This window comes from Elephas maximus, chromosome 22 (assembly GCF_024166365.1).
Source record: "Elephas maximus indicus isolate mEleMax1 chromosome 22, mEleMax1 primary haplotype, whole genome shotgun sequence".
Taxonomy (NCBI): domain Eukaryota; kingdom Metazoa; phylum Chordata; class Mammalia; order Proboscidea; family Elephantidae; genus Elephas; species Elephas maximus.
Window position 1 is genome coordinate 34,786,889 of NC_064840.1, and position 27,140 is coordinate 34,814,028.

Sequence of the window (27,140 nt, forward strand, 5' to 3'; positions counted from 1 at the left end):
AGGACCTATAGAATAGGAAGATTGGATGATGTAATCCCCAGAAGCCCCCTCCCCTGCTCCTTAGTCCTGTGAGTCTCATGTTGATACTGAGAAATAAAACAAGCAATTAGACTGCAAAAGCAGTCCAGAGTATGAAGTTCACTGTGTGGCTCCCCTTCAGAGCCCAGCTGGGGCCCTGCCCCTCCTCCTTCCTTTTCAGGGATTTGAAGCCTTGTATGTCTTTGGGAGGGAGCACAGTTGAGGGAGCCCTCAGGTGGAGTGAGCCTGCACAGTCCCTGTGCCAAGCTTTCCCCCAGCAGAGCAAATTGCCCCCTGGATCATAGCCTGGCACCCTGGGGTCAATGCTGGCCACTAGGTGCTGTTAACCCACTTCATGGGTGGCGGGTTCCTTGGTTTCCTCCTCTCTGGAGGGTTTCCATGCTGTGGTGTTGGCCTCTCACAGGGCAATCAATCTCTGCCATCCTAGGGTAGGGAGGTTGGCCTGGGAAGACCCCCGCTGCTCTGGAAAATGCTTACCCTTCCCTCCATCATCCTGGCCCCAGGGTGAAGTATAGCATGAAAACATAGTTTCTGTTCTCCAAGTGGGACCATACAGTGGGTCCAGGGAACCCAGCACCCCCTTCATCTGACTTGGGAAACTTATTTTGTCTCTCTGTAGTTACTGGTGGGAATTGGGGGAGGTGTCTCTGGCAGGGGAGCCCCTGGGTGGTATAAAAGGTTAATGCATCAGCTGGCTGGAGGCTCAAGTCCACCCAGAGGCACCTCAGAAAAAAGGCCTGGTGATGTACATCTGAAAAATCAGCCACTGAAAACCCTGTGGAGCACAATTCTACTCTGACACACATGAAGTCACCATGACTCAGGATCAACACGATGGCAGCTGGTACTGAGTATCTGGCAGGAGACAAAGTCCAGCTATAAAACATGCAGAAATCAGGGCTTTAGCTCCTGGGACACTCCAACGCATGGTGTCCCTCAGCCCAGACTGCCCTAGTATGCTGGTAGAGCAGCTTTGTGACAGCCAGAAGCCTCAGGCAGAGGCAGAGGTTAGCTTCTGGCTGTCACAAAGCTGCTCTTCTCCCTGAACCCTGGCCTCGCCCTTGGAGACTGCACTTGTAGATCTAAGGACATGACCATATCCTGGCCAGCATCCCTGAAGACTGGGACACCCCCCCTCTCACTGGGTTCCAGGCCCCTTGTCTCCTTTGGCTGAGTGGATATTTGTTATTATGCAGGGCAGCCATGAGTCAGAACTAGCCCGAGCTCCGCCTTCCAGGGACCAGTGGCTATGCCACTCTCCTGGCATTTCTCCTTCCTCTCTAGCTGCTCACCTGGCCATTTACATAGGCATTCTCAAGACTCAGTCCCAATCATTCCCCTCCCATCTCCATTCTTTCCCTGGCTTTTCTCTTCCACCCTCAGGATCTGGTTTTCTTCTCTCTGCCACATTTACATGTCAGTCCCAGGCCTCTCCCCTGACTGTTCCCTTGACTACTCCACCTGAAAGCCCACAGGCTCCTCAGCCACTTTGTCCACAGTGAACTCTTCCCAGGTTCAAACCAAGCACATGAGCCAGGGGGCTGATAATCACCCTGACTCCTCCCTCTTCCTCACTCACCATACCCAGGCCAACAGCAAGTTGATTTTACCTGCACAGCCCCACCCCTCAATGTGTCTTCTCTCCAGCTTCTGCTGCACCATCCTGAACCACCATTTCTCACCTTGACTATTGCAGTTGCCTCCAGGCTTGTCTACTTGCACCCACTCTGTCTCCTCTAATTCATTCTCCATAAAATCCAAGTGCAAATCTGAACCTACCTTTCCCCTGCCTGCAGCACTCCAAGGGCTTCTCATTGCTCCCAGAATAAGTTAAAACTCACCATGGCCCATGAGGCCTTGTGTGGCTTGGGTTCTGCACCTCTGGTGTCATCTCATACCTTACTCCTCCTTGTACTCCAAAGGTCAGCTTTGGAACTTGCCTTGCTCCCTCCCACCACTGGGCCTTTGCACATGCTCTTTCCTTTTTCCCTGATCAATGCCTGTTCATCCTTTGGCTCTGCAATCACTTTCTGCTCAGGGAAACTTCCTCTGACTTACCCCACTGGGTCAGATTCTCCAAATACAAGCTCTTTTCTTGCACTTGTCACAGCTGCACTTTTATGCTTGTTTGTGGGATGATCTAACTAGTGTCTGTCTTCCCCACTGGACTGTCATCAATATGAGGGCAGGAACTATCACCACGGAGTCCCCAGGGAATGAAAGGTTGACTGCATACTATAAAAGTAAAGTTATACTAAATTTGTTTGGGTAGAACTTATTTGATGTGTTTCTCCTTTTGGAAAGAAATTATTCCTGAAAAATGCTTAAGACAACTTTTGGTCCACTTTAGTGAGAATTAGTCCTCTTCTGGGAAGCCCACTCTGCTGATTGTCATTCAGGGACCTAATGATCTTTAACTAGACATTTCTTTTTTTTTCTTTTTGAATTTTTAAAAATTGTGTTTTAAGTGAAAGTTTACAGTTCAAGTTAGTTTCTCATACAAAAATTTATACACACATTGTTATGTGACCCTGGTTGCTCTCTCTATAATGTGACAGCACACTCCTCCTTTTCACCCTGGATTTCGTGTGTCCATTCAACCAGCTCCTGTCCCTTTCTGCCTTCTCATCTAGCCTCTGGACAGGAGCTGCCCATTTAGTCTCAGTTCTTACTTGAACTAAGGAGCACACTCTTCACAATTATCATTTTATGTCTTATAGTCTAGGCTAATCTTTATCTGATGAGTTGGCTTCAGGAATGGTTTAGTTCTGGGTTAACAGAGAGTCCAGGGGCCATGTCTTCTGGGGTTCCTTCAGTCTCAGTCAGACCATTAGGTCTGGTCTTTTTTACTAGAATTTTCATTCGGCACCCCACTTTTATCCTGCTCTGTCAGGGACTCTCTGTTGTGTTCCTTATCAGGGCAGTCATTGGTGGTTGCCAGGCACCATCTAGTTCTTGTCCCAGGCTGATAGAGTCTGTGGTTTATATGGCCCTTCTGTCTCTTGGACTCAAATTTTCCTTTTGTCTTTGGTGTTCTTCATTCTCCTTTGCTCCAGGTGGGTTGGGACCAATTGATGCATCTTAGACAGCCACTCGCAGGCTTTTAAGACCCCAGATGCCACTCACCAGAACATTTTCTTAAAAAACTTTGTTATACCAATTGACCTGGATGTCCCCTGAAACCATGGTCCCCAGGCCCCCACCCCTACTACTCTGTCTCTCAAAGTGTTTGGTTGTATTCCAGAAACTTCTTAGCTTTTGCTTTAGTCCAGTTGTGCTGACTTCCCCTGTATTGTGTGTTGTAACCAGACATTTGTTTATTGAGCCACCATGCTTTTTTTGTCGTTAGATAACTATCAGAAAATAATTGATTTTTTTCTTGCATAAAGTTTGAATTTAAACTTTGAAACGCGTATATAACCAAAGTTTCTGAAGAGCAATTTTCGTTAACAATATAGATGGCACACGTAGTGATTAACTTTTCACCATTAAAGTGAACACACGCCGCCGCAACCGAGGTCCTCAGCATCCATAGCCCAGCCACGCTGACGAACGTAGGGCAGGACGGAGGCTGCAATTGCCTTCAGGCTCAGCGCTCGTAGTGACGTCACATCGCAGCGCAGGCCGGCCTTCGACGCACGCAGCTCCCCGGTTGGCTGGCTGTGTAAAGCGCCTGCGCAGTTGGTGCAATTCTGATGACGTTCCCCTCCGCCCTGTGACGCTTCTGCGCCGTCGGAACAGTGTTGGGATAGCAATGGAGATGCCGGGAGCTTCGGCCCGGGTCCTGGTGCTCCCCAATGCGCCGGGGTCCGGGAGGAAGCGCACTGCGAGGGCAGCGGGGGCTGCAACGAGCAAGCAGCAGATCCTGGACGAGGAAGAGTACATCGAGGTACGATCTTGGTGCGGAGGCCGGCCCCTCCCCGCTTTTTGGTCATTTCTTGTCTCTTGAGTTGCTCCTTTGGGGTCGTGGCGCGCCCCTTGTCGCTTTGCAGAGTTGGAGCAGCCCGAGTCCTTGCCCTTGGGGTGTGGAGTGTCCCGAGGGGCAGGCAAACAGTGCAGAGGGAGGTGTCTTTGAGGGGCGAGGTATTAGTAGTGTTATCAGGGGAAGGAGGCGGCAGCGGCTCCGTCTGTATGTGGTGGGGGTCAGGGAAGGGAAGTTTTCTGTCAAAGAATGAGTAGAAGTCTGGCAGAGCGGAAGGATGGTGGCGAAGAGGGCGATGACAGCAAGTGCAAAGACTAGGTGCTGGAAACAGGCTGCGGTTGTGGCGGCATCATTGAGTGCGGAGACCTTGGTGGACCCTTGAAGTGGGTGTTGGTAACTTGAAGTCGGTGTTGGTCCTACTGTAAACATGTAGAAGGAATTGGCAGGGGGATTGGAGGAAGTTATTTCGCTTTTAGACTGGTAAAATTTGGGATGCTTCTGGGATATTCGGAGCTCTGGTGGCGCAGTGGTTAAGAGCTTGCTGCTAACCCAAAGGCCAGCAGTTAGAATCCACGAGCCGCTCCTTGGAAACCCTGTGGGACAGTATTGCTCTGTCCTGTAGTGTTGCTGAGTCAAAATCGACTCAATGGCAAGGGATTTGGTTTGGTTTTGGTCGGGGATATACAGGTAGGTGTTATCTGTGAACAGCTGGGTGCACAGGTGTGGAGCTTAGGAGCAAGTTCTCAGACAAGCGTTGTCTCAACTGGTGGTAGTGGTGGTGTAGGCCATGGGATGACTGGTTGAAGTCACCCAGGGAAAAAAGAGTTTAGATTGGAAACAGGAAGTGGTGGCAACACTCACATTAGTGGCAGTGGAGGTGACAACACTCACATTGGTCCTGCTGGTACTGTGGTGGAGCCAGCAAAGGAGAATGAGAACAACCAATGAAGGGAAGAGCGAAGGGTTTTGTGGAAATCGAAGGAGAGTTTAGTAGTGTTAGATGTTGCAGGTATGCCACACAGGATGTTCTTCCCTGATAGAAAGTGCCCCCAAGCTCTGGGAATTGGTTGGTTGCTGGTCATTGGGGCAAGCAAAGGTTGGAGAGACTCAGCAACAGTGGACTTAGAGGTGGGGGTGCCCAGATGGCGACTGTGACTTCTGTTCTGATCTCTCCTGACAGGGCCTCCAGACAGTCATCCAGCGGGACTTTTTTCCTGATGTGGAGAAGCTACAAGCACAGAAGGAGTACCTGGAGGCCGAGGAGAATGGAGACTTGGAGCGAATGCGCCAGATCGCCATTAAGTTTGGCTCTGCCCTGGGCAAGATGTCCCGAGAGCCCCCGCCCCCCTGTAAGGACTCTGCGGGTGGCAGAGATGAGAAAGCCAGCTGAACTGTTGCCTCAGGCTCGCTCTAATCTCCATCCCCTCTCATCTCCTAGATGTGACTCCAGCCACTTTTGAAACCCCTGAGGTGTACACAGGCCCTGGCATGGTGGGCAGCAAGCCCCAGCCCCGGGGCCGAGGACCAGAGGATGGTGAGTGAATGCCCTCCTTCAGTCCCACAGTTAGGATTGCCCAAGATTCTCATCCTATGAAGTCCTGAGGTGGTCTAAGAGGGCTGTAGATTACTTCTTGTCCCCCAGGGGTCTAAGAGCACTGGTCTAGGAGACGGAAAGATCTAGGTCCCTCTCCCAGACATGGGGCAGTTCTTTGAGCCTCTGGCCCTCCTCTCTAGAATGGGAATAATGCCACCTCCTCCAGACTGCTCATTGTGTGCCAGGCACTGCCCAGGCACTTCATGGACCTCAGAGTGCTCCTCTCCTGGCTGTTTCCATAAGACCCCTCAGAGCCTTTGCAGATAACTGTACAGCTTGTTCCTTCCCTTCCTTCAGGCCTCTGCTCATATGTTACCCTTTCAAGGAAACCTTTCCTGAGCTCCTAATGAAAAGTAGCAACACTCCTGGCACTTTGTGCCTTCCCACATGGCTTTACTTTTCTCACTGTAGGGCCTAACATTAAAAAAAAAAAAAAAAATCGTATTTGTTTATTGTCTCTCCTTACCTAGCATTCTCTCCGTGAGAACAGGGACTTTGTTTTGCTTCCATCTGTATCGTTAGCATCTAGAACAGTGCATGGTATGTTGTAGGCATTTGGCAAATATGTGTAATTTGAACAAATGAACAAGTTGTCTCCCATGTGTTTACTGGGGTGTAAGGCATTCAGGTATATACGTTCCATTCAAATTTCACAAGGAAGTTTCTTAGGGTAGAGCATTTTGAGTACTGTTCAATATGAGTGTATTGGAAGGGGCAAACTTCTTGGGGTTGAAAGCCTGTGACTGGGACTTTCTCATATTCAGGTTATCTCCTTGTCATTAGTAGAATGTCATTGCATGCACAGTTGGACAGACGTTATTTTCTACTAGGTTGTAGCTACGGTATGCTGTGCTAACATGGATGCTGTGTGTGTCCACAGAGATGTGATGTCTTCTGCTTCAAAACCCAGCTCTTCTCACATTAGCACATTCCATCGTGTTGTGTTCTCAGAGCTTGATTCTCCAGGTGAAATTTGACACATGAATCACCTTATCTGCCGTAAATACAGGAATTCTTCCAACAACTTAAGTCGTAGGTACCATTGTCATTCACATCCACCGATGAGGAAACTGAGACTCAGGGAGTGAAAAAATGGTGTGGTAGCATCTGACTTCCTTTAACTTCACAAGGCGGGAGGAGAATCAAGATCATCAGCACAAGCCTGATCACTGTGAGGTAGAGGTCAAACATACCTTTTCTCTCTAACCTTCTTACCAGTCCTGACACTGGGTTTGATAATTCATTGCAGTGGTCACATGGAACTCACAGACTATACTCACATTTATGGAGATTATTAGGGAAGTAGCAGGTTACAATTCAGGATCAGGAAGCATGTAGGCAAAGTCTCCCTTCTTCAGTGCAGGACAGTTCCCTCAGCTCCTCTTGGCCATGCAGGGCTCCTCTCTTGGCCCTTAGCCCTTGGCATGGCCTCTGCCCTGCTTGGGCAAGTGTTACAAAGTTCTTTTAGCTCTACCAATGAGTGCCTGGAGGTATCGCACTCCTGAGGAAGCCTCCTGCCCAAAGGGGCTCTGCCCTCTTGCTCTGTGGGTTGGCATGCTGTATGTGTCTACACAGATGTCTTGTGCTTCTTGCTCTGTGGGTTGGCCTCTTCACTTGGTGGGTTGGGAAGCCCACCACAGCCATCTAGCATCGGTCTCCTGGTTGTGCTGCTGCCGTTTCTCTGCTGCCCTTGCCCCTGCTTCTCGCTGTCTCGTACGTTCTCTGGTATAACAGCTTTGTCTCCTGGGTCTAGGAGGTTCTCAGCGCAAAGATTCTAGGTCCAAAGGATGCGCTCTGCTCCTGGCTCTTCTTTCTTGATGGTAGTGAAGTTCCCCCTCTGTTCTGGGATTGGCTCTCTTTTTAAGCTTAGTAGGATGGCAAAACTGACCAATCCCCTAGTTAGGGTTCCATACACCTTTTTTGCATGGTCCCACCCAGTCATTTTGTGGGAGTCACAGGACCATGTATGGTTCGAAGGGCCATATTAAGTAATTTGCTTCACTGCAGGGAGGCAGTAACTTTTACAGGTCTCAGGTGATAGGCAGCAGGATGGGGTTTGCATCCTCATCTTTCTGACCCCACATCTTGAACTTTTAACCACTGTACTTTGTGTGCAGTGTAGCATGTTGTAGGTATGGAAGACTGTCACTAGAATGTGAAGGAAAGGCTTTCTCCCTGATGGCCCTGCTGAAGTCTGCAGCACCCCTCACAGTGTGATGGCACTACTGCAGCAGCAGAATCACATTTGATGGTGGTGTTTGTGGCTCTGATGGTTTGGGTTGTGCACAGAGCATGCAAGCTGCTGTCCAAAGCACTAGGTCTTATGGGGTCCCTGCTATCAGGGCTTGCTGACAGAAAGGGAGACTTATGTGACAGACAACCATCTGTAGCGTGGGTATGAGAAAGAGAAGAGCGATTAGGGTAGAGAAATCCTAGGGTGGGAGGGAGAGCCCTGCTCTGGGAGTTCCAGGCAGGCTTGATAGCAGTGGGGGCTTTGGCGATAGAGCCTATAGGACTGGTACGGTTTTGGCCCGGGAAGAGCCTGGCTGTGATCATCTTGCTTTGAGGCCTGTGTGCCGCACCCCCCTCCCCCCCTCCCCGCTTCCAGTTCAGAATCACATTGCTTGTTTTACCTGGAATATAGCAGATGAGTAGAGCTGGCCAAGGCATCTGCAGGACGCCACATGGGAACTCCCTGGGCAGTTGGGGTGGGTGATTCTACCCACAGGTCTGGAGTCCTTTGCAGCGTGGGCTCTCACAGACAGAACGCAGGAGCAAGGGTTAAGGTTGGGGGTTCCAGCCCTATTTGTAGGATGATGTGATTCCTGGGAATGGGTGACTGTGCAGAGTGGTATCCATGCCATTTATAGTGCCGTGTTCCTCTTCCCCCACTGCCAACCCTGAGCAGGAGAGACTGGAGAGGAGGAGGAGGAGAAGGAGCCACTGCCCAGCCTGGATGTCTTTCTGAGCCGTTACACAAGCGAGGACAATGCCTCCTTCCAGGAGATAATGGAGGTGGCTAAGGAGAAGAGCCGGGCACGCCACGCCTGGCTCTACCAGGCCGAGGAGGAGTTTGAGAAGGTGTCCCTGGGGTGCAGGGGCCTAGAGCACTGTGTTGGAGGGGTAGGGGTCATCTCTGGCTCAGGGGCACAGTGTCTGGGAGCCTCTCTGACACCCACTTTCCCCCATGTGATTGCAGAGGCAGGAGGATAGTCTTGCAGTCCCATCGGCAGAGCAACAAGCCATTGAGAGCAACCAGACTGGAGTGGAGACCTGGAAGTACAAGGCCAAGAACTCCCTTATGTACTACCCAGAGGGTGAGCAGGTGGGGCCAGGTAGCCGGCTGGGACGGGATAGCAGAGTGAGGGCTAGAGCCATTTGCATCTGGCCCTGTGTGAAGATCTGACCTTTAATGAGTGGGTAAGTGCTCTCTTGGTGTCCTGGTCTGTCTTGGGGAGGGGGGTGGGTCTGTGTGTGAAGTCAGCAAGGGAATGAAGCCCTCCCTAGCTTTGTTCAAGCTGCACAGATGTGAGCCTGAACTAGGCCCAATGCTTTTGTTTGGGTGAGAGAGAGAGCATGCTCTTCTTACTTGGTGAGCAGGGCTGAGTTGGAGCCTACCCACGCCTCGGAGCCTGTTGCTGTTTCTGCTTAACTTGCCAGGCGTTCCTGATGAAGAGCAGCTGTTCAAGAAGCCTCGGCAAGTGGTGCATAAGAATACACGCTTCCTCAGGGACCCCTTCAGCCAGGCCCTAAGCAGATCCCAGCTCCAGCAGGCAGCTGCCCTCAACGCCCAGGTGAGCAGGAAAGGATAGCACATCAGGTGTGGTATGACCTGATTATGGCACCACACCTGAACCTGCTCTCTGAGTTTGGGCTGCTTGTAAATTAGGACTGTTCTTGGGATTGGCGAGCTGAGCAGTGCTAATGTATTTGGGACCTCTGTGTGGCAGGGTCCCCAAGTCTTGGCCTGGGTGGACTTTCTTTGGGGTACTATCTTGGTCATACACAGCCTGTGGGTCCGGATCTGTGCCAGTTCCCTTGGGTGGGCATGAGAGAACAGAGGCTTCTGGGAGACTGCTCAGTCTGGCCAGATCCATGCCCGTGCACCAGGCAGGATTATGGGGTGGACTGTGGGGTAGGCAGGAGGTGGGGAAACTGGAGTCTTTTAGAAGTGCCTCACGGGAAAGCTACCAGAGCACAGATGTCTGTGGTCAGCATTTCCCCTGCAGGGGGTTGGAGTCAGTATCCTCTGAAAGTAGCCCATGTGGGTGGGGTGAGGCTGAGGGGTCTGTCACTGCCCTGGCTGTGAGGAGGGGCACTTCCCTTGCTGGGAATGCCTGCTTGAACAGGTCTGCAATGGCTTCCTTCTGTCCTTTTTCTCAGTCTCTTTCCCAGGGGGGCTGCCAGCCCCAGAGTGCTGACTGTGCCCTGAGGAGAAGTGTTCCAGTGTGTGCCTGGGGACCTGCCCTTCGGCCAGCTGAGGAGAGTGGCTCTTGCCTGCCAATGCCAGGCCCCCCTGACTCAGCCTTGTACTTGTCATTCCAGCACAAACAGGGCAAGGTGGGCCCTGACGGCAAGGAGCTGATTCCCCAGGAGTCCCCGAGAGTGGGCGGATTTGGATTTGTTGCCACCCCGTCTCCTGCCCCTGGTAAGATATGTGCCTGCTGGCTCGCTGGCTGGCTGGCCTTCTATGGGGTTCCCTTGTGGAGGAGGGGGGGTGCTCCTCAGTTGGCACCAGCCACTGCCAGTGCTGCCCTGGGCCTGCCCCATACCTGTGTGACTTAGGGACCTGGGCTCCCCTTCTGTGCAGGGGCAGCCTGGGCTCTGGGCCTGTCATGCCCTGGGTTTTTAGGTGACCTTCGCTGTCTGGGCATGGCAGGAGGGCTCAGGCAGACCAGGCCTACGGTGTGTTTCTCCGCCCACTACCTGGGCAGGCTCCATGGCTCGTCCTAAACTCCAGGACAGAATCTGAGTTTGTGGTGAAGTGAGGTATTGGGGCTCTGGTGGACAGGCTTGCTTACACTGACTGTCCTGAGGTGAGCAGGTGTGGGCCAGGCCTGGTAAGAGCAGAGTTGTCCAGTGGGCTGGCTGTCTGGGTTTGTGGCAAGAGCAGAGTTGTGCAGTGGGCGGGCTGTCAGGGTGTGCTCTTCTGTGTGAAACGCGTAGAAGCCAAGCCATGGTCTGCAGGAGGCGCTTCATGTGGGCCTGAGGGTGCTGTGTCTGGCTTAGTGCAGGGGCGGTAGACAAGGTGCATCTGGGGGCTGCAGGGTCCAGTGGTCAGGGTGGTGCCAGGTGGGTTCCCTGGTGGGCTGGGTCTGTGCTGCATACTTCCGCCCTCATGTCCCTCCTTCAGGCCACCCATCTCTGCTGCCTGCCTGGTCTGGTATCCCCGCCTCCTCTGCACAGATCCTCCTGGCCTGTGTCACCACTCCAAAACCATTACCATCGAGTCGATTCTGACTCATAACGACTGTACAGGACAGGGCCGAACTGCCCCATAGAGTTTCCAAAGCTGTAACCTTTATGGAAGCAGACTGCCGCATCTTTCTGCCATAGAGCGGCTGGTGGCTTTGAATTGTCAACTCCTTAGTTAGCAACCAAGTGCTAAACTACTGTGCCACCAGGGCTCTTTGTGTCACCAACAGTCTTGGGATAACATTTTCTGGTTGTGGTTCTCCATCTTGTCAGCAGCCTTACGTATGTGACGTTTACAAACAAATTCAAATAGTATTGTAGGGCAGGGAGTCCCTGGGTCTTTTCTCACATCTGCCATTCACAGAAGAGGCACCTGGGACTTGGGTCCCTCCACCCTCCCAGACACTGGCATGGGCCTCTACACTCTTGGGCTGGTTGCTGTGGGGTCCTAGGTGGCTGGGAAGTCCTGGATTCCCCAAGCACCAAGCATCTCTGCCTTCGTGGTGGGGTATTGTCATTGACTGCCAGGAGGCTCCACAGGGACCTCCAGCATCCTGGCCCTGTGCTGGGGGTGCGGGGGGCTAACTGACCCAGCCCAGCTTCTCTGTGGAGGCTCCAGGCTAAGCCCCATGGCTGTTTGGGCCCCCACGGACTTGGCATTTTCTTCTCAGAGGGCAGAGGTTCCAGAATTTTGGAATCCCCGGGGAAGGAGAGAGGGTTCAGCTGCTGGGATGTGCATGAGGGGAACTGGCTGCAGTAGGAGAGAGGGTCTGAGCACTGCCACTTCCTGGGGTCCCCTGGCCTGAGGTGGTTGTGGTGGGCTCTACCTCTGCAGGTGTGAACGAGTCCCCTCTGATGACCTGGGGTGAAGTCGAGAATACACCCTTGAGAGTAGAAGGACCAGAAACACCCTATGTGGACAGGACTCCAGGGCCAGCCTTCAAGGTAAGTTGTGGCAAAGGGAGCAGTAGCAGGACTCCAGGTGGACACCTGAGGAGAACAGGGCCCTGAAGCTGGCCCTGAGCCCCTGTGGTTCAGTACAGAGGCTCAGACTCCAGCCACCGCTTACAAAGCTTCACCAGAGGGCATGGCACCTTTGAATGGGAACAGGGTGCTGAAGACAGGTGTGAGCAGTGAGTGGGTGGGTCAAGGAGAATTCTGGGGGACTAGGGGCCAAGGCACTAAGACGGGGTTCAGAGAGCCCTATGGGTTCCAACTGCTTTGTGGGCCTGGGCACTGGGAAGGGTTCCCAGAGCTACCACATTCTATGGGACATGGTTTCTGTCCTCAGAAGGTCTGTGTGCCTGCGGAGAAAGGACTCTGATTACGGGAAAGCATGATTGCGGACTCATCAAATTGTGAAACTGGAACCCAGCACTGTAGAGCTGGTGAAAGTGGAGGTTCATGAGACTGCAGGGGAGGCAGGCTCTGCGTGGGCTGGGTCAGATGTGGGTACAGCACAGGAGGGACGGAGTGGGGAGGCAGAATGTCTTTAGAAATTGGGGTTGCCCAGGAGAGTGTGGGCACATGGGCAGGCAGGTTTGGTCCTGGAGAGCTGTTGGGAAGGCGAGGTACTCCAGTCTGTAGAAAGTGTTTTGGGGAAACTGAGTGACTTGTGGTTTGGAAGGGGAAGGAAAAGAGGTGCCTGAAAGTTGGGAGCATGCAGGTCCCGTTGTTGGGGGGCTGGGCCCTGACGCTGGAGTGCCGAGAGAATATAAGAAGCAGAGATAAAAGGGTGGACAGTTTAGATTGCCTGTTTTATACTTAATTCTAAAAGAAGTATAAAAGCCTAGAGTTAATATAGAAAAGGAGCCTTGGTGATGAAATAATTATACGCTTGGCTGCATACCAAAAGGTTGGCGGTTCAAACCCACCAGCTGTTTCATAGGAGAAGAGACCTGGCAATCTGCTCTCAGCCTCAGAAATCCTATGGTGCAGTTCCAGTCTGTCCTGTAGAGTCACTATAAGTTGGAATCAGCTTCACGGCACATAAAACAACAGCAGGAAACTAGGCGGATAGATAAAAGGTAATCTTGAACAACAACAAAAAAAAAACCAAATGCATTGCTGTCAAGTTGGTTCTGACTCATGGCAACTACCTATGTTTGAGAGGAGAACCTCTCCATAGTGCAGGGTTTTCTTTGCTATAATCTTTACGGAGGTGGATTGCTAGGGCTTTCTTCTGTGGTGCTGCTGGGTGGGTTCAAACCAACAACCTTTAGGTTAGTAGCCAAGTGCAAACCACTTGTGCCACCCGAGGACCTAATCTTGAGCCAGTCCATTTAAAACAGTGACAATAATCAATTTGAAATGCAATGGAAGAAGAGATCTCACTGACTGTTAGCAACAGACAATTTAGCATAACTAAGAATAAACTTTCGTAAAGAAAACCACAGAACTTTATCACAGACATGAGAAGGACCCCCACCAGGAGGCAGAGCCCGCGGACACGGACCGTGCCTTTTGGCAGAGCTTTCCGTGGGCCAGCTTCTCAGGTGGGAAGATGCCCAGCATAGCCCTCCTAATTCTGAGTAGTTCATAAAGGCGATGCACGTCCAGACAAAATGTGGACAGGATTTTTATTTACCTTGATTCTAAAATGTGGAACACAAGGATAATGCAGAAAAAGTTGAGATATTAAAGCATATTGTAAGGCTAAAGATGTTTTAAAGTGTGCCACTGAGACTAGACACTGTAGGTCAATAACAGATGAGAAATTCTGAAACCCTAGCCCAAGTCAGAGTGCAAGATAGGATAAAGATGGCAATTTAAACTGTGCGGAAAAGCAGAGTATCTGGAAATCAAGTAACCCAAAACCAAACCCACTGCCGTCAAGTTGATTCCAGCTCATAACGACTCTGTAGGACAGAGTAGAACTGCCTCATAGGGTTTCCAAGGCTGTAAATCTTCACAGAAGCAGACCGCCACATCTCTCTCCTCCGGAGCAGCTAGTGCATTCAGACTGTTGATCTTTTGGTTTTGACTGCTGCACCACTGGGGCTCCGTAAGTCAAGGGAACTACATCCTTAATATGGTAGCAGAACAAATTCCAGAAAGTTTTAAAAGTTAAACATAAAAACAATAATCATCAAACAATCAGAAGAAAATATGGGTGAAGAGTTAATCAGTCTTAAGGTAGGAAGAACTTTGCAAACATAAAAACAAAGAAATCCAAAGGAAGTGATGGCTAGATTACTCTATATAAAAATTACAAGCATCAGAAAACATCATAAATGTAATTAAATGCAATTTACTGAGAAGACAACGAACAGTGGTTAAGCCCCTGGCTGCTAGCTATAAGGTCAGTGGTTCAAATCCACCAGGCGCTGTGCAGGAGAAAGATGTGGTGGTCAGCTTCTGTAAAGATTTACAGCCTTGGAAACCCTATGGGGCATTTCTACTCTGTCCTATAGGGACACTCTGAGTGGGAATTAACTTGATGACAACAGGTATGTATATGATGTAGCTTAATGTAATTGACCTAGGTAAAGTTCTTAAAAGTAAAAAAAGCAAAACAAAAGTAGCACCTTGATAGAAAAATAGGTCAAGGACACGTGAGAAATTCTCAAAATACAGATGGTCCGTAAACAGAAAGCTAATCACTTAGTAATCACAGGGAGGCAAATTAAAACTCTTCTTCCCTAAGAGATTGTCAGAGGTTGATAACCTGGCAGTACTCCCCAAGAGGAAGATGAGGACAGGCCAGGGATGCCATGCCTGAGGCAGGTGGGTGGCTCAGGCTGAGCGGGGTTTTTAAGGGGCTCTTAGGGGAGGCACTGGTAGGTTGTGAGATCATAGAGGCTAAGGGGAAGAGGCTGGTGCTCACAGCAGCGGCTTCTCAGTGCAAGGGTCTGGGACTTGGCTGCAGGGCTTGCACAGGCCACCCATGCCACTCCTGCCTTGTAGATCTTGGAGCCGGGGCGCCGGGAGCGGCTGGGGCTGAAGATGGCCAACGAGGCTGCTGCCAAGAACCGGGCCAAGAAGCAGGAGGCCTTGCGGAGAGTTACAGAGAATCTGGCCAGGTAAGGGGTAGCCTGGTTGGGTGGGGTGGGGGGCTCTCTGCCCTGCTCCAGACTGCCCCAGCCCTGGAAGCATGGACGCATGGCCTGCAGGGCAGAGTCTAGGGGAGGTCCTGGGGTTCCATGGGCTCTCATGGTAGCTCCTCTGACCCAGAATGTGGCTGTTGTGAACCAGAACACATGGCCTCCCTCTGTCTTTCTTCAGTATCCTCTGTGGCATGCCCTGAGAGGCCCTGTACCCATGCTGCCCACTATGAGCTCCTATTGCACTATGAAGGCAGGTGTTGTCATTCACCTTGGAGGGGTCTGGGGCTCCACCCCAGGCTCCCAGCGAAGGACAGCACTGCGGCCTGACTTCAGTCTGGCCTCGCTGTGGTGTGCCAGGCTCCACCACTGCCCTGTCAGTGTCCTCTGTGTCAGCCCAGAATGACTGTGTGCTTCCCGAGGGGAGGCCCTGTTGCTGGGGTACCTGGCCTGGCCTGGCCTAACCCTGCCTCTCTTTTTTGCCCCTTCATTCCAGCCTCACCCCCAAAGGCCTGAGCCCAGCCATGTCCCCAGCCCTGCAGCGCCTCGTGAGCAGGACGGCCAGCAAGTACACAGACCGAGCTCTGCGGGCCAGCTATACACCATCTCCAGCACGCTCAGTCCACCTCAAGACCCCGGCTGGTGGGCCCCAGACCCCCACAGGCACACCGGCTCCTGGCTCTGCCACTCGCACCCCCCTCATCCAGGACCCCGCCTCCATCACAGACAACCTGCTGCAGCTGCCTGCCCGGCGCAAAGCCTCAGACTTCTTCTAGGGCCAGATCTGGCTGGGCCAGTGGGCCTTCCTGGAGCCTGCAGGGTAGCCGCTCACCCCCCAGAAGACTCTGGCCTGCTGGAGGCCCAGCCCTGGGACAGAGGAAGTTGACCTGCCAGAGGAAAGGTGCAGTGCTACGGCCAGGCGCAGCAGCACAGGACACCCCGGCACTCTGTGGGACTCGTCAGTACTGTTTTCTGTTTAAGCTGTCTGTGGCATCATTAAAGAGCAGTTGGTGTAGTTTGGCAGGGCTGCCTTTCCGTCCGGCTGTGCACTGACTGGGTCCTGGGCTGGCTGTGGCACCTGTGTCTCAGGACTGTGGGGCTCCCCAGGGAGGAAGCTGTGATAGGGTGACTGCTGGAGGGTCAGGGTGACTAGGCCTTTCCTACCACCTCCTGCATGGCTTTTGGTAGCATCCAGGGCCCGTAACCTGCCTCTGAACTAAGCTTGTAGCATGACTACCCACCTTGTCTTTCTACTCTTCTGGAGGAGGGATGGAGACCCTTGTGCCCCCTTAGGCCAGTCTAGAACTCGGCCAGTCCTCAGCCTTCCCACCTGGCCTGACCCTGCTTGGTTTGCCAGTGACCAGGACTGCTTGGGGGTCTATAGATCAGAACTTACCCCAGCATGAAGCACTGTCCCTGTGGCTTCAACCACCTCCTCTCCCAAGCACCTGGCTTCCAGCTCAAGAAGGGTAGGGCAGGGCTGCCTCCATCTTCTTGCCCTTCTCCACGCACTGACCTCTGCCTATCATACACCGGAGCCACCAGCTTCTCCTTGTTACACCACAGCAGGAGCCCCTAGATATCAGTAACCTGGGCCTCAGGGTACAAAGACAGCCTAGGATCCCCGTAGACCTGGGAGGGCTGAGTGTACCCCTGGCCACAGCACTTGCCCAGAAGTATGAGGATATCGATGCCTCAGCCATGGGACACCTCCAGCCACTGGTCCTGTGAGCCTGCTCTACAGCCAAGGTAGAGAGGGCCATGCCTTTGGGGCAGAGTTGGGACCAAGGCTGTCGAATCAGGGTTCTTCAGGCCTTAAGTGGGGAACACAGGTTGTGCCTCCTGGACAGTGGGGGCTCCGGAGCCTAGGGTACTCAGGGAAGCACACTTGGGAGTCTGTTCAGGCTGCACCTGGCAATCTTCTCTAAGCTTCCTGCACCCGGGCCTCCTCCATCTGGCCACTCCCTCCCATAAGTCCTTGATATTCTCTGGAGGCCCAACCCAGGACCTGACACCCGCTGCCTAGGGCAGCACTGACCTGTGCTCCTGACAGTTCCTGCAAGCTCCTGGTGGGGCTGAGCCCCCAGCATGCCCTCTACCACCAAGGGATGGGGGCGGGGTGTGGTGGGGCTGGGACTGCCTAGGGGTCTGGAAGGTGGGGCTCTCGGTGCTTTTTCCCCTTAGGAAAGGGTGAGCTTTGGCCTCAGGGAGCCCCCAGGAAGTGGGGAGGCAGAGGTGGGCATGAGTCAGATAGAGAAGGGGGTATTCTCCAGACAGGGCCCTCCACAGGGTCAGGAATTGCAGCCAGAACACCTTGAGCAGTTGGCTAGTGTGGGGCATGTGCTGGGGTCATGTGGGGAACAAAGCAGAAACTGGCCCGTGAACCATTGCTTAGGGCCTTGCGCGGGGCTGGACAGACACACTGGGGAAGTCAGAGCTCACAGGGCAAGCGAGAGGTTGGGGAGGGTGTAGAGGACCGGTCCTAGCAGGGCACCCCCAGGGGTGGGAGGAGAGGAAGATGCTGTGAAAGGATAGTATGAGAGTGTGGTGGGGTCAAGTGAGCTGCATTGCATCTGAGGTGGCCAGACATGGACCTATCCCAGCCTGTGTTGGCAGTAGGGTTGGGAGCAAGTCAGAGGGAGACAGATGTGGGGTCTGTGCCCACAGGCCTCGCGATGAATCTTCCTGTGTCCCTATACCGGAACCCCCCACGCGCAGGGACGGGGCTGGCTGAGTCCTAGAGAAAAAGACTCCTCACTGGGCACTGTTGCAGCTTTATATACTTTGTGGTTTATTTGGTGGTCAGTAGTTAATGTCTTTGCTACTGAGTGGAAGAAAGCTAATAGAACATAATCAAAATAGTGGTTTAATTGACGGATTTTACTTGTTCCTTGCACCTGTGCCTTCTTCAGCTCCTAGCTGGCTACTTAGTTTACGTGAGTGCCAACCACTCACCAGCCACCCGGGGCCCTCACTACTGCTAGGTGCTTGCTTTCCCCACCTCGGCTCCAGAAGGGTGATGGTCTTTGCCCCTGGAGGCCTCGGCCAGCCGGTCCTCCATCCTGCTGTCCTCGTTCTCAGGCACCACCAGCAGCCGGTGCTGGGTTTTGGCCCCCAGCTTGTGGTCGGGCCGGTGGTCAGGCCGCGAGCCTGGCCGGGTGTCCAGTTTGCACTCAGTCCGGTACTTGCCCTCACCCTCCCTTTTCAAGGAACTGGAAGACATGGCTTTGGGCTTGGGGGGCTGCAGCCAAGCATGGCTGAGGATCTCATCAATGTGCAGCCGTCGGTTGACGTCTGGCTGCAGGATGCGGTAGATGAGGTCCTTGCACTCATTCGTCAGGTGCTTGGAGCGGGGGAAGTCCACGCGGTGCTCCTTCTGGATGCGCAGCATCTTCTTTATGTCAGAGTCATCGTAGGGCATGGAGCCGCAGACCATGATGTAGAGGATCACACCCAGGCTCCAGATGTCATACACCTTGGGCTGGTAGGGGATGCCCTGTAGCACCTCGGGGGCTGCATATGCCGCAGACCCACAGAAGGTCTTGCTGAGGAGGATGCGCCCGCTGCTGTCCCGCAGGCAGCGTTTGGAGAAGCCGAAGTCAGACAGCTTGATGTTGAAGTCCTTGTCGAGGAGAAGGTTCTCACACTTAAGGTCTCGGTGGACAACATCCAGGTCATGGCAGTACTTGACAGCCGAAGAGAGCTGGCGGAACATCTTGCGTGCCACATCCTCATGCAGGGCTCCCCGGCACTTGATGAACTCCAGGAGGTCGCCCTGGACGCCAAGCTCCATGACGATGTAGATCCTCCCATCGGAAGTCTCGAAGATCTCGTAGGTTTTGATGATGGAGCGGTGGTTGACGGTTGCCAGGATGTCCATCTCCCGAGGAAGGAATCTCTCCACAAAGTCAGTGGGTGTTTTCTTGCGGTCAATGATCTTGACTGCCACATTGAACTTGAGGCGCTCGGAGTAGGCAGATTTGACTTTTGCATAGGAGCCCTTGCCCAGATTGATGCCCACGATGTAACCCTTCTTCCTTAGGACTGCGGCATCGTCCATGGTGCCAGGAGCGGCCGGTGCCGCTGCCCTCTACATCCCCTCCCCACGTGGGCCAGCAGACATTGTCCTCATTTACACTGTGGGGAGTGCTTGAGTGGGCTGGGCTTGGAGTTGGAGGGTGGAATGCTCAGCATTGTCCCTGGGTGACTTCAGCAAATGAAGTCATAAAGCCAGGCTGCTGGGAGTGGGGACTAAGGTGGGGTGAATGGGCCCCTAGAATGCAAAGCCAGGTCGGCCTGGCAAGAGCACCCGCTGCCCACCTGTGGGGAGGAAGTTGGCACCCAGGACTGTGGTGACCCTCCCTTCACCTCCTTTGCTGTGCCTTTCCTGCCAGGGTGGGCAATACAAGGAATGCCTTCAGCGTCAGGCCTGAAGGGGGGTGGCCGGGGCCTAGTTCACACCCCTGGTTGTGGGGGCTGAACCTGCATTGGTCCTGGTTCCAGTAGGGGTGGTTTTCTGTAGCTTTCTTGTGGGGGTGAAGAAAATTGTCTCTAAAGTATGTCTCTAAAGCCAGTGACGCCTGGGAGGGACTGTCCTGGCCCAGCCAGGTGGCGACATCTAGCCTGGTGGCTAGGAGCAGCTCCATGTTTGGGAACAGGAGCTGCAGCTTTTTGGGGTTGGGAGGTAGGTAGAGGGAGTCACTGCTCCAGTGAGCAGGAGTGTGTGAGTGGGTGGCAGGGTGGGCAGGGCGCAGGGATGCTGCAATGGCCAGCTGTGTGTACTGTAGCCCAGGGCAGACAGACCTGTGTTTCAAGGAGTGGGGCCAGCCTGAGGAAGGGAAAGGCTTTGGCCAGCCAGAGGAGGAGGTAGGGCATCCTGATGGCTGTGTGGGAAGTGGAAGAGAAGGTGAGTTGTGGCCAGTTTGTGGAGGGCTTTTGTCCTGGGTGACAGGCAGCTGTTGCACGGCACAGGACGGAAGGGGCCGTGACCCAAGTCGCATTTTAAGACGGTCATTGGCAGCGAGCGTAGATAGTGGGCTTTAGGGTATGTTTAGAGGCCAGTGCCTTTAACCAGGTAAGAGGTGACGAGGCTGAATGGGGCTGCCTGGGTCAGTGAGTGGGTGGGGCCTCTGGCAGGGCTTGGGTGTGTGTGTGGCGGGGTGGCACCCCAACCATTGACTGTTAAGAGCAAGCACCTGGGTGAGGAGGGGGGCCTGAACTCTGTCACTTGGGACCTTCATGAAGAGTGGGAGTATTTTTGCCTGCTGGACTCCTCACCATGCATCAGGCCCCGCTCCTCACCCAGGTGCTTGCTCAGGATATGTGCATCGGCTTTTGCTTTGCACCATCCTTATGTGTCTCCTTAAGTCCTTTGGAAGCTCCGATGTTTGCTTCTCGTCTGTCAGGAGCACCCTGAGCCCACACGTCTGGAGCACTTGCTCTCCTTGGCTCAGGAGCTCTGTCTGGCAGCTGTGGCTGAGGTGCCCAGGCAGGCCTGCCGTGTGCTCAGTGTTCCTGCTTCTAGGTGGCTGGCCAGGAAAGGTTCCCAAGAGGAAGTGACATTGGAGCAGGGACGTGGAGGAGCTTCTTCTGGGTTGACAAGAGGCAGGGGTGCCAGCCGATGTTATCTTGGCCAGAAGTATGGCCGTGTGGACCTGTCTGGTGACCTGACCAGGAGCTTTCTGTCCAGAGGTTAGTGTGGAAGAGCTCCAGGGGCAGGGCAGACCGCGAGGTGAGTAGCATGGTCTGGGCTGGCTCTGACTCCTCCAGTATTACCTGGGGCCTGGCTTGGGCTTGGGCCCTGAGATGCGTGTGTCCAGGTCCTGCTGGGGACTTCCAGAAGGCCTTGTGGATCCTGGTGAGATGTCAGGTGGGAGCAGAGTGGTGATCCCCTGCTTACAGCCCCCTGTCCCTGTTGAGCCCTTCTCCCCTGGGCCCACTCTTTCTCAAGAGCATCCATTGTTAATAGTTGTAGCTCAGTACATTTCCTTTCTCCTGGGCACCCCCTTCGGCTAAAACTACCAGAACTTCACTCCTGCGGGACTCAGAAGGGGCTGACTGTGTGGATTTGCAGGCTGGATCCGGGAGCATGTGGCACAGGAGTTTACTCCCCATCCCTCCAATGCTCCTAAATGCTCCGGGGAGTCCTTCTGTGTGTCTGCCTTCTTGGCTGAGCACACTGACTCCTCCCTTTCTTGTGAGTTCCATCCCTTGCACTTTGACTCTGCCCAGGATCAGCATCACCAAGGGAGCTGTGGGCATGGAGCAGGGAGCTCTGGGAGGAGGGAGCCTCCTCATCCTTGAGCCTTCCAGGCAGGGTGGGGACTCAGGTGTGTGTGTTTGAGGGGCTGAGATTGGACCTGGGGCCCTCCAGGGTTATTCCTAGTGCTAAAGTCCTCTGGGTTGGAGACCTACGGACCTGGGTCCTTTGACACCACGAAAGCCACTTCCCTGAGCTTGTTTCCTCTATAAAGTGGGTACCCATGTACTTATTCGTTCTACAAATACTTGAGAGTCTGTTCTAGGTGCTGGGGATGCTGATAAACTAGAGGCAGGCCCTGGCCTTCAGGGAGCCCAGAGGTGCGGAAGGAGATTTGCATGGCTCGTTATCACACCAAGTGTGAATTGACAATGGTGGCTGTTCTGTGGCAGATGCCCACGGTGCTGTGAGGACGTAGAGCTTCGGGACTGGACTTAGGGAGGCTGGAGAAGACTACTGTCAGGGGAATTCGTCAAATGAAGGGTGGGGGGCAGCTGAAGGCTGAGGAAGCAGTGTGGCAAGAGTGTGCAGGGGCTGATGGGAGCTCGGACAGGCCATGGAGGGCCATGTTGAGGGTCTTTGGGGGTCACTGAAGGGGTCTAACCCCCTCTTCTCCTGGGCTAGTGGGACAGCTCGGCATTGTTGAGAGCTGGGTGCTGGCTGGGAGAACGGCACGGTGACAGATCAGAAAACACAAGCTGCCTGGCAAGCTGCAGGGCTGAAAAGGGGCTGAGAGGCTGGAGCACCTGCCCTCAGCAATGACCTTCCCCCACTGGCAGCCTCGTGGGGCTGGGGTGATGAGGGTGGAGCCCCTGGGTTGAGCTGGTCACAGGCCCCACCCCAGGCTTGTGACTTCAGGCAGGCCACCTGCCCCCCGAGCTGTCTTCTCACCGTGAAGGCAGCCATTGGATGCCCACCTCATGGATTTGGTTGCCGAGGAGGTACACGAGTGCTCTTTCCCACGGCCCCTCCCACCCAGGCTTGCCTCTTGGCTGAACTGCACGGATGTGACAGAGGGAGGACATTCATGAGCTCCTCCTCAGGACTTCCCCAAGTTGGCCTCCAGAAGGCCCCCACCCCCGCTGCCACCTGTGCAGTGTGCTTGACCACGAGGTGAGTAGCATGGTCTGGGCTGGCTCTGACTCCTCCAGTATTACCTGGGGCCTGGTTTGTGCTTGTGCCCTGGGATGCGTGTGTCCAGGTACCTCTGGGGACTCCCAGAAGGCCTTGTGGATCCTGGTGAGATGGGCAGGAGTTAGACCGGGAGGGTATGAGAAAGGGCGGGGTCTCTGCCCCTGAGCACAGCCTGGGCATGTCTGCCCAGACCAGTGCGCAGTGTGACGACGGCGGGGTGGGGGTGAGGGATGGGCTGGGAGGCCAGCAGAGGAGGGAGGGGAAACAGCAGGAGGTTAGACCTGTGAGGACCTCCAGGGCTAGCCGTTGGGCTCCTTCATGGGCAATGAGAGCAGGATGATGGAGGTGGGCTCTGGTTGCTGTGGGAAGAGACTAGGGGGCTGTGGGGAGAGGGAGGGGCTAGGCAGAGAGGTGGACTGGATATGGCAGGTGCAGAGGGCAGGCCCAGAGTGGACCTACCTCTTTTCCCAGCCCCCTGGGTTGCGGTCTGCCCAAAATAGGGATGCAGATAGGGGATGGCAGATTCGGGAGAGTTGTGTGAAGGCTCTTGTCCTCAGGAGACAGCCAAGAGCCACAGGTCCAGAAGAGGTGGTCTGGAGTGTGGTACAGAGTTAGAAGAGGGGCACGGCAGGCTAGGTGAGGATGCGTGGGACTGCAGCCACAGTGCTACGTGCAGGCCATTCCCTCTGTGGCCGCCGGGGGCCCCTTTCCCTGCCAGCAGGTGCCAGGCTGCTTTGGTAAGGATGCTGGTCCTTTCCTCTCCTTGCCAGTATTGCTTGCCACCTCTGGCAGGGAGGCATCACCCCTGTGGACAGATTGGGGCCTGGAGGGGAATGAGGTGTAGTCAGGGCCACATAGTGACTGAGGGACACATCTCGCAGCAGCATCCCTCCTTCTGGGCTGGTGGGATGGCATGGTGACAGATCAGAAAACATGAGCTGCCTGGCAGGTTGGAGGACTAAAAAGGGGCCGAGGGGCTGGAGCAGCTACCCTCAGCAATGTCTCCTCCCCCATTGGCAGCCTTGTGGGGCTGCCCAGACCGTTAGCCACAACTGCAAGCAGAGCCAGCACTCTCAACTTGAGAGGTCCCTGGCATAGGAAGCCACTTCCTGGGGATCCACCATCCAGTCCCTTCCTGCCCAGTACTACACTCTTCACTCGGGGCCTCTCTCTGGAAGCATCATCTTCTTCTCAGCTCTCTGCTCTGGGAGTTGCTCCTCCAGACCTCCCGCCCCCACCTGACTTGTGCAGCCTGGGCCTGAGATCACAGTCTGGGCTGGACACATTGGCATGTATTTTCCCAAACCTAGAGTAGGAAGCCAGGGACAGCCCAGGCTCCTCTCCCTGGGCGACCGCATTTAGCTGAGTAAAGACATTCACCTACGGATCAGCACTAATATAGTCTGTAATTTATTGCTTCTTTAGCCATGTGGGTTATGGAATGCAGACGAAGGGAGGAAAAGCTAATGAAAATAGTGGCTCATCAGGGACTGTGCTCATTTTCTGGCTTGTCCCTTGGTTTCTTCTGAGCTCGGACTGGACGCCGTGAGCTCTGCTTCTTTCCCTGCTGGCGCCCTGGGCCGAGAGGCTTACTGGCTGTGCGTCTCTGAAGGCTGCTGTGGGGGCTGGGGAGCCCCCTCCTCAGGCTCACTGGCCACACGCTCACCATTGAAGCCCAGGGTCTCCGACTGCCTTGACACTTCCACTGACTCTTCCTCAGGACTTGTTTTGGGCCCAGCCTCTTCCCGTGGCTCCAGCTTGGTGGGAGACTTTTTGTCAGAAATGGGATCAGGGGTCCATGGGGACTCGGTGCTCCGGGAACTCTCCCCCTCCTTATTGATGGCCGCGGAGGACAGGCCCCGTGCCTTGGGCTGCACCCAGCAATGGCTGAGGATCTCGTCGATGTGCAGCCTCCGGTTGACGTCTGGCTGAAGCATTCGGTAGATGAGGTCCTTGCACTCACCTGTCAGGTGCTTGGAGCGGGGGAAGTTGACACGGTGCTCCTTCTGGATGCGCAGCATCTTCTTAATGTTGGAGTCGTCGTAGGGCATGGAGCCGCAGACCATGATGTAGAGGATCACGCCCAGGCTCCAGATGTCATACACCTTGGGCTGGTAGGGGATGCCCTGTAGCACCTCGGGGGCTGCATATGCCGCGGACCCACAGAAGGTCTTGCTCAACGTGAGTCGGCCACTGTCGTCCCGCAGGCAGCGTTTGGAGAAGCCAAAGTCAGACAGCTTGATGTTGAAGTCCTTGTCTAGGAGAAGGTTCTCGCACTTGAGGTCTCGGTGGACAACATCCAGGTCATGGCAGTATTTGATGGCTGAGGAGAGCTGGCGGAACTTCTTGCGCGCATCATCCTCGTGCAGGGCTCCCCGGGTTTTGATGAACTCAAGGAGGTCGCCCTGGACCCCGAGCTCCATGATGATGTAGACCTTGCCATCAGAAGTCTCGAAGATCTCGTAGGTCTTGACAATGGAGCGGTGGTTTAGCATGGCCAGAATCTCAATTTCCCGGGGAAGGAATTTCTCCAAGAAGTCTGTGGGGGCTTTCTTGCGGTCGATGATCTTGACCGCCACATTGAACTTCAGGCGCTCGGAGAAAGCAGACTTGACTTTTGCATATGAGCCCTCTCCCAAATTTATCCCCATGATATAGCCTCGTCGTTTGAGGACGGCGGCGTCATCCATGGTGCCGGGAGCGCCCAGTGCCTCTGGGGCTGCCCTCTACATCCCTGCGGGACATGGGCCAGCAGTATCCTCATTTACACTGTGGACAGAGAGTCCTCTGGGCTGGCCCAGCCCTGTCTCTGCCTCCTAGAGGCCAAGTCTGGGTTGGAACTTTCAGCATTGTCTCCCAGGTGACTTCAGTGGGTGAAGTCACAAAGGAGGAGTGCCCTGGGGGAATGAGGCTCTGGCCTGTGCTGCTTGGCCTTGGAAACCTAGAAGGCCGGGCAGTGTGCTGGAGTGGACCAAAAGCCTGCAGAGAGTGGTCTCATGCCAGCCTGGGATTGGAGGTAGGGGCTATGGGGATTCATGGGTGTGCCCATGCTTCCCTGGCCCAGAGCCAGGACTGCTTGTGAACCGATGGGGTGATGATTGCAAATTGGGGCATTCCAGGAATCCCAGGGCTGTATCAGTCATGGTCCCAGCAGGAAATTGAAGACATATTCAGATTAAGATCATCTGAGGAGGCTTAATAATGGGACTATTTACAAAGGTGGGGGCAGAGTGCAGTACCCTGAGGCTAGTAATGACCCCTGGCCCACATGGAAGGAGGGAGGGAATGATCACTGGAACCTGGGCTACCTGGAAAGAGGCAGTGATCTTCAGTAGAGGGAGGGAAAAAGCCAGCCTGCAGTGTCCCCAGAGGAAGAAAGGGGGGGACAAAGGGGGAGCAGTTCCTTGACCTCTTTTGCCTCCACCTTCCTGCTGGGGATCCCACGTGGCCGGCCCACACAGGCAGCCTCCCAGCAGGGTATAGAGTGTGGAGGTGAATCAGGAGGCCCAGCAGTAGCTGCTGCTGTAGGAAGAAGCCAGGATTGCTCTCTCCCTGAACTTTGTGGCTGGACTTTCCACCTTCCTGTGCTGCTTGTTCCTCATCTGAAGCTCTGTGGGCCTGCTTCTCTGGCAGTGGCTCTGTGGGGGACAACTGATGGGAACTTCTGCTCCTGGCTTTTGAGGCCCCTTGCAGGCCCTGCCCAGCCCATTTCCTTGGCTGGGCTCCTAGAGCAGGCCGGGTCAGAAGGCTGGGACTGGATCCTGCTCTGGGTGCCAGCAGCTGCTCCTGGGTATGTACTTTGAAGGTACAAACAACAAGGGCAGCACTGGGCAGGGGACATTGTTTCCTTGGGCAGTGGGGCCCCTCTGCTGGGATAGGTCCTTTGTCCACCGCATGCTCCAGGCCTCACGTGGTGTTCGACTGTGGCCTTACCCACCCAGGTTGAATGGGCACCCCTCTCTCAGCTGCCCCCAGCTGTGTAAGGGGCATGGGAGGGCTGCTTCTGGGCAGTGGGGTGGAAGTCTGCCGGGCTGGGGCGTGCCAGGTCCCCACCAACCTTGGCCCTTCCCCCTTTCTCAGCAACCCTTCTTCCCCAGCACTGACACCCTCTGGCAGGCCTTTCACACATGGCTGGTGGTCTTGCTGAGGACACCCCCATCTGCAGCTGCCCTTCCACATTCACCTTGTTACTGATGACAGGTGTGAGACCTGCACTAGGAGCACTGTTTCCAGAGCCATTCAGCTGTCATCCCTGTCCCAGCAGCTGCTCAAGACATGGGGCTTTCCTCCATGCAGATTTGGTTTGTGGTAGCAGGACCCTTTCTCCAGAGGCCAGCTTTGCACTAGTGTCTTTAGGATCTGGTAACTTTTCTTGTTTTGATTCAATTCTTTTAGGCTATTTCCTCATCTGTTTGCAACATTTTGAGTTGTGTGTGGCTGTGAAGCCGCACTTGCCTGTCAGGGTTTACCCTCCTCACCCAACCCTCAACCTCCTTAAAGATAGCCCAGGCCCTCCAGCTTGCCTCCTCCCTCTGTAGCGGTTTGGACTTAGAACGACCACTCTAGGGCATACCCAAGGAGCCCTGGTGGCGCAGTGGTTAAGTGCTCCCTTGCTAATAAAAGTCTGTTAGAGCTGTTCCACGGGAGAATGATGCAGTCTGCTTGCATATAGATTACAGCTTTGGAAACTCTATGGGGCAGTTCAACTCTGTTCTTTAGGGTCGCTATCAGAAT

At 54.3% G+C, this 27,140-nt stretch overlaps 3 protein-coding genes across 4 annotated transcripts; 1 reads left to right on the forward strand and 2 right to left on the reverse strand.

Moving 5' to 3' along the window:
* The first annotated feature begins 3,744 nt into the window (after positions 1–3,744).
* Positions 3,745–16,028, forward strand: ESS2 (ess-2 splicing factor homolog). 2 transcript variants are annotated; one of them, XM_049866965.1, is made up of 10 exons: positions 3,745–3,928; positions 5,142–5,310; positions 5,400–5,495; positions 8,464–8,636; positions 8,755–8,872; positions 9,156–9,349; positions 10,101–10,203; positions 11,806–11,915; positions 14,877–14,992; positions 15,510–16,028. In XM_049866965.1, the coding sequence occupies exons 1-10, from the start codon at positions 3,794–3,796 to the stop codon at positions 15,787–15,789; spliced, it is 1,494 nt and encodes a 497-aa protein (XP_049722922.1). In that variant the 5' UTR covers positions 3,745–3,793; the 3' UTR covers positions 15,790–16,028. The 2 variants fall into 2 exon arrangements, with proteins under 2 accessions (XP_049722922.1, XP_049722923.1); XM_049866966.1 differs by having other exon boundaries at positions 9,216–9,349.
* A 1,965-nt stretch (positions 16,029–17,993) lies between these two features.
* Positions 17,994–19,125, reverse strand: TSSK2 (testis specific serine kinase 2). Its single transcript, XM_049866969.1, has one exon. It carries the CDS (start codon positions 19,071–19,073, stop codon positions 17,994–17,996), a length of 1,080 nt encoding a protein of 359 aa, XP_049722926.1. The 5' UTR covers positions 19,074–19,125.
* Positions 19,126–23,801: 4,676 nt separating this feature from the next.
* TSSK1B (testis specific serine kinase 1B) lies at positions 23,802–26,788 on the reverse strand. The gene has a single exon (XM_049866968.1). The coding sequence runs from the start codon at positions 25,094–25,096 to the stop codon at positions 23,996–23,998; it is 1,101 nt and encodes a 366-aa protein (XP_049722925.1). The 5' UTR covers positions 25,097–26,788; the 3' UTR covers positions 23,802–23,995.
* Between the last annotated feature and the right edge of the window lie 352 nt (positions 26,789–27,140).

Coding starts and splice junctions, on each gene's coding strand:
- ESS2 (XM_049866965.1), top strand. CDS start 3,794: ATGGAGATGCCGGGAGCTTCGGCCCGGGTCCTGGTGCTCCCCAATGCG. Junction 5,496..8,463: donor GGGCCGAGGACCAGAGGATG/GTGAGTGAATGC, acceptor AACCCTGAGCAG/GAGAGACTGGAGAGGAGGAG. Junction 8,873..9,155: donor CCTTATGTACTACCCAGAGG/GTGAGCAGGTGG, acceptor CTTGGTGAGCAG/GGCTGAGTTGGAGCCTACCC.
- TSSK2 (XM_049866969.1), bottom strand. CDS start 19,073: ATGGACGATGCCGCAGTCCTAAGGAAGAAGGGTTACATCGTGGGCATC.
- TSSK1B (XM_049866968.1), bottom strand. CDS start 25,096: ATGGATGACGCCGCCGTCCTCAAACGACGAGGCTATATCATGGGGATA.